This window comes from Brachyhypopomus gauderio, chromosome 3 (genome assembly GCF_052324685.1).
Source record: "Brachyhypopomus gauderio isolate BG-103 chromosome 3, BGAUD_0.2, whole genome shotgun sequence".
NCBI lineage: Eukaryota > Metazoa > Chordata > Actinopteri > Gymnotiformes > Hypopomidae > Brachyhypopomus > Brachyhypopomus gauderio.
Window position 1 is genome coordinate 29,625,865 of NC_135213.1, and position 16,421 is coordinate 29,642,285.

General features: G+C 45.5%; 1 protein-coding gene across 4 annotated transcripts in view; it reads right to left on the reverse strand.

Moving 5' to 3' along the window:
* Positions 1 to 2,746: 2,746 nt before the first annotated feature.
* raraa (retinoic acid receptor, alpha a) overlaps positions 2,747 to 16,421 on the reverse strand; it is a 73,068-nt gene continuing 59,393 nt past the window's right edge. For 3 of the 4 annotated variants that reach the window (XM_077001048.1, XM_077001049.1, XM_077001047.1), the window contains 7 exons: positions 12,388 to 12,536; positions 10,085 to 10,226; positions 5,933 to 6,093; positions 4,738 to 4,914; positions 4,409 to 4,613; positions 3,819 to 3,977; positions 2,747 to 3,682 (listed from right to left, as the gene is read on the reverse strand). In XM_077001048.1, the coding sequence (XP_076857163.1) occupies positions 3,480 to 3,682; positions 3,819 to 3,977; positions 4,409 to 4,613; positions 4,738 to 4,914; positions 5,933 to 6,093; positions 10,085 to 10,226; positions 12,388 to 12,536 (1,196 nt within the window). In that variant the 3' untranslated portion in view covers positions 2,747 to 3,479. The remainder of the gene's footprint in view (positions 3,683 to 3,818; positions 3,978 to 4,408; positions 4,614 to 4,737; positions 4,915 to 5,932; positions 6,094 to 10,084; positions 10,227 to 12,387; positions 12,537 to 16,421) is intronic. The other variant, XM_077001050.1, reaches the window with a different exon arrangement.

Below are 16,421 nucleotides of genomic sequence, written 5' to 3' on the forward strand. Positions count from 1 at the left end.
TTCAACAGGCAACAAAGCAGGTTTTCTATATGGCAGCTGCCATAACGTATGCACAACGTATGTGCCAGACATTAACATTTTATTTAGTGTGCGTGCTGTAAGCGCATAGTAAAAAAAATCCCTTAACTATACATATAACAAAAATGCATCCACTTTACACTTGTATTAAATGTAGCCAAGATTCATTCATTTTATTTTTGGAACTGTCAAACCTACATAAGTACAATTCAAATACCCATTTTCAATGACAAAAGGAACTGAACAGGAAAATTCTAAATCTATTACCATGTAGCCTATAGATTTGGGATTATTCATTATGTGTTTTGGGTTCCACTAATAAAATGGAACATTGAAGAGATTAAACCTCAAAGATAAACTCTCAAACTCTGTGTCTGTGAATGCTCAGTAGCTAGAATCTTTACATATGCTTACCTCTAAGACAAATATTTGCTTACTTATTCTTTGAGGACAGACATATTTAGATAGCATTTCGAGAGGGTCCGATATAGAGCTACTACCATACTGTCTGTCTGAAACAGGATTTTGAAGTGGGATCCTTTAGCCTTTTCTTCCTAGTGAGAGAAATCCTTGGACATTGGCCAATTAGAAGTGGAGCTATTCGGTGTATAACAGCCTCAGTGTACACACATTCACTTCCTTTGTCCTTGGTACTGCCCACTCTTGCCGTACGGACACCACAACCCCTCACACTGTTACCGTGAGCCCAAACTAATCACAGACACTAGGGTCAACAACAATACTTTCTTCTGCCCCTCTTCGGTCCATGTGCAGTCATGCTTCAGCAATGCTGATTGGTGGCATTTACAGTGGTCAATATGTTCTCGCACCTAATTGGTCTCGTTTAAAGAGGTCAGTATGTTCTTGCGGTTGATTGGTCTCAAGTGTTGAGTTTAAGCCCCCCATCTTCTGCTCTCTTTCACTCTTGTGCATGGAGGGACGATATAGTGGAACATAGAAACATTTAAAGAAGCAGGATATCTTCGCTCAAAGTTGAGGATTATCCAATAGGAATGTCACTTAACTTTGACATTCTGAATATCTTTACTTTGGTCTTAAGTTATGAAGCTAAGGACGATTCTGCTCCCCCAAGTCCAGACCAGAGTTCCTCAAAGGAGGAAGCAGTAGTGAAATTAATCTTCAGTGTCCACGAAATGTTTGTGAACCCTCTATAATTGCATGCATACCTTTGAACAGGTGAGTGTGGCCATCACTGTAGTGCAATGGAACAGATATAACGCAAGGGCTGCTAGTTCAATTTACCCAGCAACCACATGATATAGCTACAGAAATGTAAATGTAGTAGTAACTATCTGTTCATCGGTTAATAAGCATTCTGCAAGAATTCTGTCTTTAATAACAGAAACGAATGACCAACGAATGGTGAGGGCAGTCATGTTAAGACATGCCACTAAAACGTCACTGTGACTGTGTTTCTCGATCAAGGTTAACAATATATTATTATCAATCACAGTAGCCTGAAATTGTCCTGTAGAATTTGCTGATGCACTCCAGATTTCTTAGGTCCATCCATGACAGCACACTGTCCTGACCCACAGGCAACAAAGCAGTCCCAGAGGGTAGAAGCTTCCTCATATACATGTACACAGTTCTTGTTCACAAATTGGCTGATGGTGGACTCATGAACATTGAAGTTACTCAAAAAAAAAGAGGTGTATAGTTCTTTAGATGTCACCCTGGGGTTCTTTGTAACTTCCTTTCCTCCCTTAAGAGGGATTTCTGTTGGACAACCACAGCTTGGGAGACTTGCTTTTCAGTGGAATGGTGGAGGCCAATCCCTTTAAAATGGGTTTTGTAACCCTTTGTAGCCTGGTAAGCAAAATCTCTCTCAAATCTTTTGGGAACTGCTTTGAGCAATGGCACACATCCACAAGTCTGTGGACTTTCTTAGTACAGACCCAAGTTTACGTTCTTTCAACAGAGGACGTCCAGCTAAACTCACCATCCCACTGATCAGTTCTTATACCTGACTCCAGTAATCAGACTGCATTTAAGTATCATGATGTTTTCTCTCCAGGTAACAGTACTGACTGAATAAATAAAATCAGTTTATGAATTCTGGGAGAGACCCAAGGCCTATACTTTCACTTTCCTTAGAACATGGTGTATGGCACAGATGAGACTGTAGACTGCTGCAAGTACATAAATTGAAGGCGTTTCTTCAAGAGTTGTAAAGTGAAGCAGAACCTGGCCAAAGCTAAGCTGGAGTGTTTGTATTGGGTTCCTCATTGGCCTCAAAGTCCATCCTATATCACTGAGCTGGGTTCTGCATTCCTCAGTCTCTGCCCCAGTTCTAGGGGGAGGGGCTTTCCTAATCAAACCAAACGGCCCCATTTGGAGGTGTGGCTACAGCTGTTGGGGGAGGAGTCTCAGCAGGCAGGTGGTGGGGGGGATTTGAAGAGTCCTAATAGTAGCAGTTTGGAGGATGATTCCAGGCATGCGGTCCACCGCCTAACCGGCTGTTACGCACACAGCGGTCACATGACCGATGCTGCTGCCTTACAGCTGATGTAATAAAACCAAGCTGAGACACAGACCCCATAAAACCCCCAACATCATCAGATCCAAACAATCTTCATTCAAATAATTTAAATAGCTCTATTATAATACAACAGTGAGAGAGGTAGTTATGTTGCTATGATGGTAATCTAGGGGAAATATCACAGAAAACTCAAGAAACTGAACAGAGGCAGACTTTTGTTTTTTGACCATGATTTATGTCATTTCGTCTGTGCACAATTTATGTGAGTGTAAATTAAAAAACATCATCATCATCATCATCAGTCTGAAACAAACAACAACTCTTCATTTTTTTTTTCTTTTCCTCTAATCGTCATTAAAAAGAGAAAAACATCAGTCAGAATTACAACAGCATCTACTCTTCCAGTCTGTTCTTCAACTCAATCACAATCACAAACATTTTTCTCTTTATATATATTTTATTCATATATTTTTGTAAAAAAATCTGTCTGTTGGAAGCTGGAAAAGAGAAGGTTCAGCTAACTCGATCATACATCAGGTGTCCACGCCTGAGATGTTGGAGTGAGAGAGGAGAAAAAAGAACAGCTGTCCACAAGAGTCCTCGGGCTGCGCGACGCCACCCGTCCTTGTGCTCCGACACTCTCGTCCTCTTCCCTGAAAGTGTCTGACTGGCTAAACCTGGAGACTCCCACAGACGCGTCTCTCTCTGTCGTCTTCAGTCTTTTTTAGATGAGCAGAAGGAGAGCGAGAGAACAAGAAGAAACGAGAGGGAGATCTGATGGACTCCGACAGAGAGGAAGAGGAAGGTGACAAAGGAAAGTCAGACACCTCCGCGTCCTCCACTCAGGCCACCGGTCTCCGAGCAGCACCTCCGCCGCAGACGCCCGCTAAAGTGTGTGTGTCTGCTACGTGTTGGGGACGGGACACAGTAGTCGGTGGGTGGTGGGCGGCGACTATCGTCAGGGCGATTGCGTGGGTGGGCTGCTGTGGGCGGAGCTCGGGGAGAGGGAGGGGCTGCAGCTGCCCGGGGGAGCGGCGACGGGCCGGGCACTGGCCCCACTGACAGAACTCTCCAGACCCTCCGAGTTCTCCAGCATCTCCTGGATGAGAGGAGGCATGGAGCCAGGGATCTCCATCTTCAGAGTGATCACTCGCTCCGCTCCTGGAGATAGAGAGAGAGAGAATTTTTTTTATTAAGTGATTTGTTTGAAAGGACAACTTGTGTGTGTGTGTGTGTGTGTGTGTGTGTGTGTGTGTGTGTGTGGGTGTGTGTGTCTTTGCTAGAGAGAAAAACCAACCCTTGGCACTGATGCTCCGTAGGTCTGTGATCTTCATCAGCATCTTGGGGAACATGTGGGGTTTATGAGGCCTCCTATTCCTTACATAGAGCTTCAACGCCTCCAGCAGCGGCTCCTGAAGGACATCCACTTTATCAGCTTCTTCCAGATCCTGCCGATCTACACACACACACACACACTTTAAAATCTCTGAGTCAGCATTCAGGTTCACAGAAACATTCAATACTGTGCGCAGAGGCTGAGGATGTCAACAGTGGTGACCTAAATGGCGTATTCATTTCACTGCCACTAGGGGGTGCTAGAGGTGCAACAAACCATTACAACTCCAACATTAGCACAGACACTCAAAAAACCACCCAACCCAGATGCACTGACCACAACAGGCTCAGGCCACATCCTGACGACAATGAAGATCGGTTGGTTTTGTTTTTGTGTGTTTGGTCATCTTTACCCATTTCAGTGGACCTCCTGAGTATGTTGAGATAGTGATAAGTACTTGAGTGTGGAGAAATGTGACTCAAGCATTAACCTTCGATGTGTGTGCGTGTGTAATATAAGTGCGTGTGTGTGTGTGTGTGTGTGTGTCCCACCTCCACACAGCAGGCAGATGGCGCTGAGCAGGCCCGTCTCCGCGTCGTCCATCTCCAGCGGTAGTAGCTGGTTCGCGAAGGCGAACACCAGGTCTGTTAGTGGCCCGAATCCGGCGTTGTGCATCTGCGTGCGGTTGAGCGTCAGCCCATCTGAGAACGTCATGGTGTCTTGCTCAGGCGTGTAGCGCGTGCAGATACGCAGGATCTGCCACAGACGGAGAGCAGCCCACCAGTTAGACGAGCACGCGCTCTTATGAGGCCTAACCCCCTCCAAGATGCTCCAATAACAAATGTAAATAATAATCTGAAGAAAAAACAGCAGTCCTGACCAGGATGTCGAGGCAGGCTGCTTTGAGCAGGGTGATCTGGTCGGCGATGGTGAGCGTGGTGAAGCCGGGCAGCTGTTTGGCGAACTCCACCGTCTTGATGATGCACTTGGTGGAGAGCTCGCTGAACTTGTCCCACAGGTCCACGTCCAGAGCCACTCGCCGTTCAGAACTGTTACTCTGGACGAGAAACACACAGCAGGGGCTTGTTTTTTACCACGCACCATGGGGGTGTGGTTAATCTGCTTGGTTATTTTATTTAGATGTATTATTTATATTATATTTCTATTTAATAGTATTTATTTCATGCTGTTGTATGCTGTTTTGTAATTAGAGAATCGTAGAGAAAAACAGAGAGACACACAGATAATAGAACTAAAACCACAGGACAGAACAACATCCTCATTAACAGACAACTTTCTTTTTCCAACAACTAATTAATTAATTATGGTCTGTTTATTTCCTAAAAATTAGGAACAACTGGGAACCCTCATTAACAAGTCCAGACACAGGGTGGGTGGTGGGGAGAGAGTGAGAGAGACAGAGAGAGTGAGAGAGAGTGAGAGAGACAGAGAGTGAGAGAGAGTGAGAGGGGGGGAGAGAGTGAGAGAGACAGAGAGAGTGAGAGAGACAGAGAGAGTGAGAGAGAGTGAGAGGAGGGGAGAGAGTGAGAGAGATAAGAGGAATAGAAAGAGAGAGATAGAGAGTGAGGGAGATGTGAGGAATAGAAAGAGAGAGATAGAGAGTGAGGGAGATGTGAGGAATAGAAAGAGAGAGATAGAGAGTGAAGGAGATGTGAGGAATAGAAAGAGAGAGATAGAGAGTGAGGAAGATGTGAGGAATAGAAAGAGAGAGATAGAGAGTGAGGGAGATGTGAGGAATAGAAAGAGAGAGATAGAGAGTGAGGGAGATGTGAGGATCCAGTGCTCTTTAAATCTCATAAGACTCTGCAAATCCTTTCAGCTTCCCGTCATCCTCATTTTTGCTGGCAGTTCATTTTTGGTGCTTTGGAAGCCACATTACTTCATTTATTATTTCACACACGCATACACACACACACACACACACACACACACACACACACACACAACCGCCCACCCCCCATTCCCCCTGACCACACACACACACACACACACACACACACACACACACACACACACACACACACACACACACACACACACACACACACACACACCGTGGTGTATTTGCCGAGCTGGCAGAGTGAGGGGAAGGTGTCCTGGTGGGCTTTCCGCACCCGCTCGATCATCTGCTCCGTGTCAGGACTGAGCGTGCAGCTCTCGGGACTCTCCACCTTCTTCTCCTCTTTCTTCTTCTTATTCCTGTCATTCCTCACAGCTGTGGGGGGGAAGAGAGACAGAGAGATGGAGAGAGCAAGAGAGAGGAAGAGCGAGAGAGAGAAGCAGTTGTCAGGAATTGTCAGAGAGTTGATATCTGCTGAATGTCAAAATAGCTAAAGTCTCTGAATCATCCACCCATCCATCCATGTCTTTTTATTGCATTTGCAATTGACTCGTAGAAAACGTCACACATTATAAACGTCGTCTTTTTCAGCCATCTCCTGATGGGGGGGGGGGGGGGGCTTTCACACAACACTACACACACTTCAGTCAGCAAAGCCTCTCCTGGAGGAATGGTCTAGAGTTCAGGAGAGGTCCACTCCAGAGGGGAGGGGTCAGACCTTCCCAATCCTGCCGTATGTTCACTGTATCATCCATGTGTACCCACTTATCAACACAACAGGATAAGTGTGTACACAGTTTAAAAGTGGAGGTTCCTGCACTTTTAAAACAAAAGAGAGAGAGAGGGAGGAGGACACACACTGAACACATCCCACCTCTCCTCTGTGTGTGTGTGTGTGTGTGTTACTAACAGGATGAATTTGACAAATCACTAATGCTTTCATTAGATCCAAAGCAAATATAATGACACAATAAGACAAATATTCACCCTCCAACACTTTAAACTCATTTCCTTCAACACACACACACACACACACACACACACACACACACACGTCGGTCTGTGGCCAACAACATGTGCTGAATGTCATTCTATTATTCTGCTCTGAGAGTTTTAACTTTGGCCTCCTGCTTCACACCACACACACACACACACACACACACACACACACACACACACGCACACACACGGTCTCTCTCTACCCATCTCTCTATCTCCCCATCTCTCCCTCTCTTCCTCTAATGGAGTGATGGTAGTGTAATGGTGCCCTACCCTTTAATCACATGACCCCAGACATGTTTCTTACACGCTTGTGCTCTCCCTTTCATTTCAGTTCTACAGTTTCCACGGCGACTCCCCCCATCTCTGGGCAGTGTTAGGGGCCTCTTGAGATGTGAAATTAATTCCTAAATAAAAGTGGGGCAGCTTAACGGGTCCGCATTAGAGGCAATGACTAATTGGTGCTGTGATCATAAGGCGCCCGGCGCAGTTTAATGAAGCTGTTAAAGAGCTATTAGCCTGGATGCATCATCAGACACACACACCAGCGCTGCCATCAGGCCTGCGGGTGACCACGGGAGGAGGCCGACGGGCCGGAGGGGCAGGTGTGTGTGTCTGTGTGTGTGTGTGTGTGAGATTCTCACATTGGCATTCAGTAGGTAAAATGGGACTGAGGCTTCCAACATATAACTGGGTGAAAAAAATCAATCCCACATCTATCTGTGTACTGCAAATCCATAACTGGAGTTATCTACGCTAGTGTGTGTGTGTGTGTGTGTGTGACAGAGTGCGAGAGGCATTTGACAGGTATAATTTGAGAGGAGAAAATTAAAGTGGTGGCAGGTCGTCCATCACGCAGATGAAATTCAACGGAGAGATAAAAATGTCAGTGTTCTCACCATCCTCTCTCTCCCTCTCCTGCTCCATCCCTCCCTCTCTATCCCTCCATCCCTCTGCACAGATAAATGACATGCGTGGAATTTGTCATCCAGCCTGCGTATATGAGTGTGTGTGTGTGTATGTGTATGAGTGTGTTTGTGTGTGTGTGTATGTGTGAGTGTGTGTGCGCAAGTGTGTTTGTGTGAGTGTGTGCATGTATGTTTGTGTGTGTGCATGAGCGTGTGTTTTTGTGTGTGCATGTGCGTGTTTTTGTGTGTGCATGAGCATGTTTTTGTGTGTGTATATGAGTGTGTGTGTACATGTGTGATAAACTGCATGATTATCTTTGCGAGTCTTTAGCTGCCTGTCAGGTTTCTCCTGGGAGTGTTTAGGGTGACACCTGTGTGTTTCTGGTGTAGGTAATGTCTCTGTCATGGGGCTCTCTTGCATGGAGCTTACACACAACCTCCACTGCTAATACACCACTGTGTGTTTGTGTGTGTGAGAGTGCATGTGTTTGTAGTGTGTGCATGTATGTGTTTGAAGCATGTGTGCATGTGTGTGCATGTATGTGTTTGAAGCATGTGTATATGTGTGTGTTTGTAGTGTTTGTATGTATATGTATTTATGTGTGTTTGTAGTGTGTGTATTTATGCACGTGTTTGTAGTGTGTGTGTATTTATGTATGTTTGTGTGTATGTGTGTGTATGCATGAATGTGCATCTGTGTGGGTTTTCCCTGCTTCCTTCTGTCCTTTAGAAATGGCCAGAGCGCTGTAACCATGGGAACAAGGTCATCATGAGAAGTGTACATTGCCCTGGCAACCCCGTGACCCCATATGATCTCAGATCTGTCTGAAATCCCCACACACGGACACTCACACACACCCAGACCCACACATGAGCGCGCACGCACACACGCCAGTATACACTCACATTCATGCACACAAATGCACATAAACATGCAAGCTACATATACACACTGACACTACACACAATACATGCAACTCAAAGCACTTTGAGTTGCATGTATGTATGAAAGGTGCTATACAAATAAAGATTATTATTATTATTATTACCCACTGACACTACAGACACTAGACACTGACACTAAACACTGACACTACACACTCTACCCACCGACACTACAGACACTAGACACTGACACTACACACTGACACTACATACCACACACTGACACTAGACACTGACACTAGACACTGACACTAGACACTGACACTACACACTCTACCCACCGACACTACAGACACTAGACACTGACACTACACACTGGCACTACAGACACTACATACCACACACTGACACTATACACTCTACCCATCGACACTACACACGGACACTACACACTGACACTACAGACCACACACCGACACTATACACTGACACTACATACCACACATTGACTACAGACACTACACAGTGACCCTACACACCACACATTGACTACAGACACTACACAGTGACCCTACACAGCACACACTGACACTACACACACACAGTACATGAACTCCTTGAACACAGATCATACACAACTTTACAAAGTGAAATACTGCAGTGCCCAGATCTCACACCCTTCCTACATGGTTCAGTAAGGTGGAGTCTCCACTAGGTGGCGAGGATGTGTAGGTACTGTCCTCACTCCTCTACTAACCACTGTACACTACAACAATCTGCTCATAACAGATCACTCACTCAGATCACTCACATCACCCACACACACACACAAACACCCCCACTCGAACACGCACACACACACACACACACACACACACACTCGCACAAACACACACAAGCACACATATTCGAACACACACACATATGCGCGCACACCCACACAGGCATGCAGTGTATGTGTGAATTAAGTGTGTGTATGTGTGCGCATGTATCTATGTGTGTGTGTGTGCATATTTTCTGCCGTCTCACCTCTCCCAATTAACTTCTCAAGTCTGACAGTAGCAGACACTATGGGAAATGTGTGGTCACAGCCTACAGGAAGACAGCAGATATATGTGTGTGTGTGTGTGTGTGTGTGTGTGTGTGTGTGTGTGTGTGTGTGTGTGTGTGTGTGTTGTTTGAGTATGTGTGAATGTATACTGCTGCATGTATCCCAATTTCCCCATGAAAATATCTACCAAAGAAAGCATACCAGACTAAAGCAATTATTTCTCAATTTCAGAGACACACTGTCCACACACACACACTGTCCACACACACACTGTCCACACACACTAAGCAGGCTTTTAAAAACGGACTGTGCCTGATCCTAGCAAGGACTTTGCATAAGCTGGCCTGAGTTTCATACTTATTAGTGTAATGAACTTTTATGCAACCCATCCATTCATTAAGGGGTGTGTGTGTGTGTGTGTGTGTGTATGTGTGTGCGCACATTAGTGCCACACATCTGAGACACTAATGTGAGTTTGGTCCACCTGAGAGCCACACCCCCTGGTTGCCGTGGTGACACTCACACTCCTTGGACATGCCCACTTCCAGACACTTGTGCAGGCGGCAGTACTGGCAGCGGTTACGCGTGACCTTGTTGATGACGCAGCTCTTCTCCCGGTGACACGTGTACACCATGTTCTTCTGGATACTGCGGCGGAAGAACCCCTGTGGGACCAGACACGGACACGGGGGTGAGGGACCTGTCTCGGGGAGAACGTGTGGACGTCTGGGTAGGGCAGGAGAACCAGCATCAAAGACAGAGTGAAAGAGGGAATATTGAGAGAGAGAGAGAGAGAGAGAGAGAGAGAGAGAGAGAGAGAGAGAGAGAGAGAGAGAGAGAGAGAGAGAGAGAGGGAATATCGGGACAGAGAGGGAGGGAATATCGGGAGAGAGAGAGAGAAAGAAAGAGAGGAATATTGGGACAGAGAGAGAGAGAGAGAGAGAGAGAGAGAGAGAGAGAGAGAGAGAGAGAGAGAGAGAATATCGGGACAGAGAGGGAGGGAATATCGGGAGAGAGAGAGAGAAAGAAAGAGAGGAATATTGGGACAGAGAGAGAGAGAGAGAGAGAGAGAGAGAGAGAGAGAGAGAGAGAGAGAGAGAGAAAGAGAGAGGGAATAGAGAGAGGGAGAGAATATCATGGGGAGGGCAGTCATGGCCTAGTGGTTAGGGAACTGGTCTTGTGACCGGAGGGTCGTGGGTTCAAATCCCAGACCTGAGGCCATGACTGAGGTGCCCCTGAGCAAGGGGCACAATTAACCCTCAATTGCTCACTTGTATAAAAATGAGATTAAAAAAATGTAAGTCGCTCTGGATAAGGGCGTCTGCCAAATGCCGTAAATGAATATCGAGAGAGAGAGAGAGAGAGAGAGAGAGAGAGAGAGAGAGAGGGGGAATATCGGGACAGAGAGAGAGGGGGAATATCGGGACAGAGAGAGAGGGGGAATATCGGGACAGAGAGAGAGGGGGAATATCGGGACAGAGAGAGAGACAGGGAATATCGGGACAGAGAGAGAGAGAGAGGGAATATCGGGACAGAGAGAAAGAGGGAAGGAACATCGGGAGATTGAGTGTGGTGCATGGTAAGAGAGACAAGCAGCAAAACGAATGAAATGTGTGTGAGTTTGAGCGTGTGTGGGTTTGTGTGTACATGCACGTGTGTTTGTATGCGCGTGTGTGTGTGTGTCCACTTAATGTTTTTTTGTGAAAACACAAAAAAATGTTTTTTTGTGAAAACACAAAAAAAAGTTTGAGATGTCCAAATGTGTTAATCTCTCTCTCTCTCTCTCTCTCTCACACACACACACACACACACACACACACAGCAGGAGGGAGACAGATTTGAACACTAAGTCTTGAATTAGCAGCTATAAATAAGCAGCTATAGTAGTAGATCTACAAAAGGAGCTATAACTGTAGATCTATAGAAACAACTATAACTGTAGATCTATAGAAACAACTATAACTGTAGATCTACAGAAACAAGTATAACTGTAGATCTATAGAAACAACTATAACTGTAGATCTATAGAAGCAGCTATAACTGTAGATCTATAGAAGCAGCTATAACTGTAGATCTATAGAAGCAGCTATAACTGTAGATCTATAGAAACAACTATAACTGTAAATCTATAGAAACAACTATAACTGTAGATCTATAGAAACAACTATAACTGTAGATCTATAGAAACAACTATAACTGTAGATCTATAGAAACAACTATAACTGTAGATCTATAGAAACAACTATAACTGTAGATCTATAGAAACAAGTATAACTGTAGATCTATAGAAACAACTATAACTGTAAATCTACAGAAGCAGCTATAACTGTAGATATATACCAGGTTTCTCTCTACATTTCTTTCCATATTACTCAATTTCAGTTTAAATGAGTTTTATGGGAATGACAAAATCATATTGGACTGCCAAAGCATTTACAGATTAACAGAAGTAATATGCACACAACTCCATACGAGTCTTTCTAGGAACAGCTACCCTGAAGATGCATCTTCTGCCCCCTGGTGGAGCTCTCTAGCTCATACACCTGCTCACTGGTGATGGATGGGGCTGGGATAGGCGTGACTGATCTCACTGCCACCGTGTGAAAAGAAGGCTGACCAGTCCACAAACGAGGTCAGAGGCGCCATAAAAGGATGGAAATAGTGCTATGGCCCAGACCAGCAATTCAGGGCCCCAACCACGACCCAGACTGGGCACACTGGCTTTGGAGGAAATGCAGAGAGAGAGAGAGAGAGAGAGAGAGAGAGAGAACATGGGAAGGCAAACAGCAGGGCCTAGTGAACAGTCAGTGTGTGTGTGTGTCCCACCTTGCAGCCCTCACAGGCGCTGACGCCGTAGTGGTAACCTGAGGACTTGTCCTGGCAGACGAAGCAGGGTTTGTAGACGCGTGGAGGAGGTGGTGGAGACGGGGGACTCGGAACGATCTCCTCTGAACTAGTACTCTGAGTCTCGACCGCTGGAGGAAAGGAGGGGGGAGACAGACATGAATCAGCTATCGAATCTTTACAACAACAGAACATATAAAATCTTTCAGCCATTATAGGCATTGAGGGTCCCGTCTGAGCGTTATTATGGAAAGAGAGGGAGAGTCTTTTGCCCATGTATCCAGTCCACCTGTTTAAATGGGCCCTTACCAACGCAGATGTGCAAGTGAACTGTCATACTGAGAAGGCCAGTGAGGCTCAGGACGCCACCTACTGGCTTTTACACATCAGTACGGCTGGGAGTGTGAGCATATACCAGATGGAGAAGAACGGACCAGAAGAACAGAGCAACAACAACAACAGAACAACAAAGAAACAGAAGAGAACAACGGGACAAAACAGAACAACTGCAACTGAAGAAGCTAGAGTAAAACAGATCGTCTTGAGGAACTATGAGGTTCTTCAGCGTATTACGCTGATAGAATGAAAGCACAGATGAAGAAGAGGAGGAGGATCTCAGAGACGATCCACCCACATACAGGTGGGGTGTGTGTGGAACATGTTTCTCCACCTTCACCCTTGACTTGGTCACATGGTCTGTGAACATGTGAATGTGTGTTTCTGTATATTTCTGTGTGTGTGTGTGTGTGTGTGTGTGTGTGTGTGTGTGTGTGTGTGTGTGTGTGTGTGTGTGTGTGTGTGTGTGTGTGTGTGAAGGGCAGCAGTACTTGTGAGTTAAATTTAGATCTCTTATTTACACACTGCTGCAGCCAACCCCATCAGTCACATCACATGCGCATACACACACACACACACACACACACACACACACACACACACACACACACACACACACACACACACCTCCATTAGCCAGGAACAAACAAACAAATACAAAACCCACACACAAATATTAAGGCAGGAACATGCTTAGAATAAATTTGTGTGTGTGTGTGCGTGCATGCGTGCGTGTCTGTGTGTTAAAAGGCAGGCAATGGTCTATAAAAGATATTAAATGGCTGCAAAGTTCAGCAAAACTGTAGGGGGCGCTAAGTGGGCCCAAATAAAGATAAAATTCATCAAAGGAAGAGAAGTGTGTTCTATATGCAGGTTTTGTATACCAGGCACACTGATACACACGGAACACTTACATAACACATCACTTTATTACCAAGAACACTGTGCTCTCCCTCCCTCCCTTTCTCCCTCTCTCCTTCCCTCCCTCTAGTTCTGTTTCTTTCCATCTCTCTCAATCCCACTAATACGCAAGCTTATTGCTAGCTCCCAGTTTATTTAACCTGAAACGTTCCCCCTTGCCAACACACACAGATATCCCCTCCCCCACACACATGGCTGTCAAAACCAGAAAGCAGTCCTTTAGGAAAAGTGCAGATGCGAGAGTAATACTGTTCAACTGTTACACTGCATGACTGTTACAATGTTACACTTTGTTAAATGGTACACTGTATGACTAATATACTGCACAACTGTTACACTGTACTTAATGTTACATTACTGGACAGTTAGTGTTACACAGTACAATTGTCACACTGTATAACTGTTACAGCGTATCCCAAACAGCTCCCAGACAATAGCAGAGGGAATACCGAGCTGGGAGACAGCAGAGTCACTCGTGTGGTAGTTTTTGTGGGCTTTTCTATTGACTGTATGATTTAACTGTAGTTAAATACCACTTGTATGTCTATCATACAGAGAGACATGCACACCCTACCTCCCTGAACACACACACACACACACACACACACACACACACACACACACACACACAGGTCCATGAATCCATAATAAACTCTGGTTTCCTGGCAGCCTCCCTATCTGCTGGTCTGTCACTGCCAGACACATTTCTGAGTGCCCACCAGATGTTGCGGGTCTGTTTCAGCTCTCAGGTCCTCCGTCTGCCCATCCTGACCAGACTCCCCGGGCCTGCGTCTCGCCGGGTCGGCCCATGGGTTCAGGACTGGGTCTGGGTTCACTTAACTCCCATTACATCATGCTGGGGGCGGTGGAGAGGGTGGTGGGAGAGGTGCCTTGGGGAAGGGGGGCTGGTGGGGGTCTTAATCTGATTTGAGCTGGTTAGGTCCTGCTTAAGTGTGTTAGCAGGACAGAGACAGGCCCTGTGGTTCGCGCCCACACACACACGCGTCTGAGTCTGCAAGACTATTAGATTATACACAGCCTTCCAGACAGCCTGTGTGTGTGTCTAGGTCAGCCCAGGAGGCACGACATCCTGGTAGAGGAGACGCCCAACATTTCCAAACACACCTAGCGCTGACCAGGGCGTTGACCCAGGATGTTTGTCACACTGCACCCTGCTTCAACCCGCCTCAAGGCGGAGACCTGCGACGGCAGCCGGCAAGGACGCGGGGGACGAGCGGGCACAAGGACAACGTGAGTGGCGGCCCAGATCTCCACCAAGCGTTTCTCTTTAAAAATAGAACTGTGCTACCGGGAAGGACACATCCCGCCGACGCGCGGCAGTCGGAACCCCCACGGAGTGTCGCTCGCTTCGAGAGTGGCTCGCGGCCTCTCTAAGGAGGGCGTATCGCTCGAGCAGAACGCCCAGTTCATGAAGAACCTCAACGCCAGTAGACGTTTAGGTTCTTCCAGGGTCTTCTGCATGGTGTGCAGGTAACTGGTAGCTTTGAATGAACTCTGCAACAAAAAAATCTGACCACCCCCAATTTCAGCCAAATAAAAATAGAGTTTGTCAAAGAAAAATCTTTTATCTCTTCTAGCCATTTTTTAAAAGTTTCGTTGAAATGGCTCGTGTGGAAGAGTCGACATGCCACTGGGATTCGTTTGACCTCATGTACAAGAGCTTTATGCAGCGTCTTGGACAAGCCCAGACAACTGTGTGTCGTTGAGATGGTCTGGGCCTTTCAGTCTGTGTCTGCTGGTGCGTGTGTGTCTGTGTGTATTAGGGGTGACCTGCAATAGTCGCTGATTCGACTACAGTCGACTATACCCCCTAGTCGGCTATGAACATCATAGTTGAATGTACCATTCTCACTGCATGGGGGTGCCCAAGGATGCTGCTAAGCATTAGTTGTTACATGAAATGTCTTTGTTTTCGTTATATATAACCTTTTGTCAAATAAAATCATCCTAATTTCTGTTAATAAATATTTTAAAATGATGTGTGCGCATTAACAATAGGCATCTTCCTTACTACGCATTAATAAAACACACCCTGCAGTTGCACAATCCAAATGAGCGGAGCTGAACACGCTACAAGATAGTCAGCATCTGCCGAGATTATAATGGTTACTAAAAAAACTTCAAAAAAGTGGGAGTATTTTGAAAAAGATAAAGATGAATCAAACAAAGTAAAGTGCAAGTTGTCATCAATGTCTTTCATTTCACACGACAACAACCAACATGGCATACCAGGCGAAAAAAAAAAAACAGTTCAGCCGTTTGTCGTTTCGGTCGTGTTGTCTCGTCGCATCTCAGCAAGTAGGCCAATAAACATTTTTTGTTGTTGTTTGATTTTTAAAGGTTACTTGAACCTTTACTTATAATTTTTTTGCTGTTGTGTGGCATTTTTTTTTATATTTTCAGGCAGGCATATTTTATTTAAAATATTTTTGACATTTTGCACAGTGCCTGTCTGACAGTTCGATATGCGCACTGCGCACTGACAGTGACTTTTTTTTGTTAATGTTCTCTAACGTTTCATAAAAAAATAAGTAAATAAATAAAAGCTGAATAACGCCAACCTACCATGTTTATTCATTTATCCGAGTGTTTTAGGTTTTTACTTTGAAGGGGAAAAAAGTCCTGAATGAGAATGGGATCCCGTTTAAGGTGCTCTAGATAGAAAAGAAAACTCCGATTTGACTATGAAAATCCTTAGTTGAAGACACCTCTAGTGTGAATCACTCTCTTTCACTCCC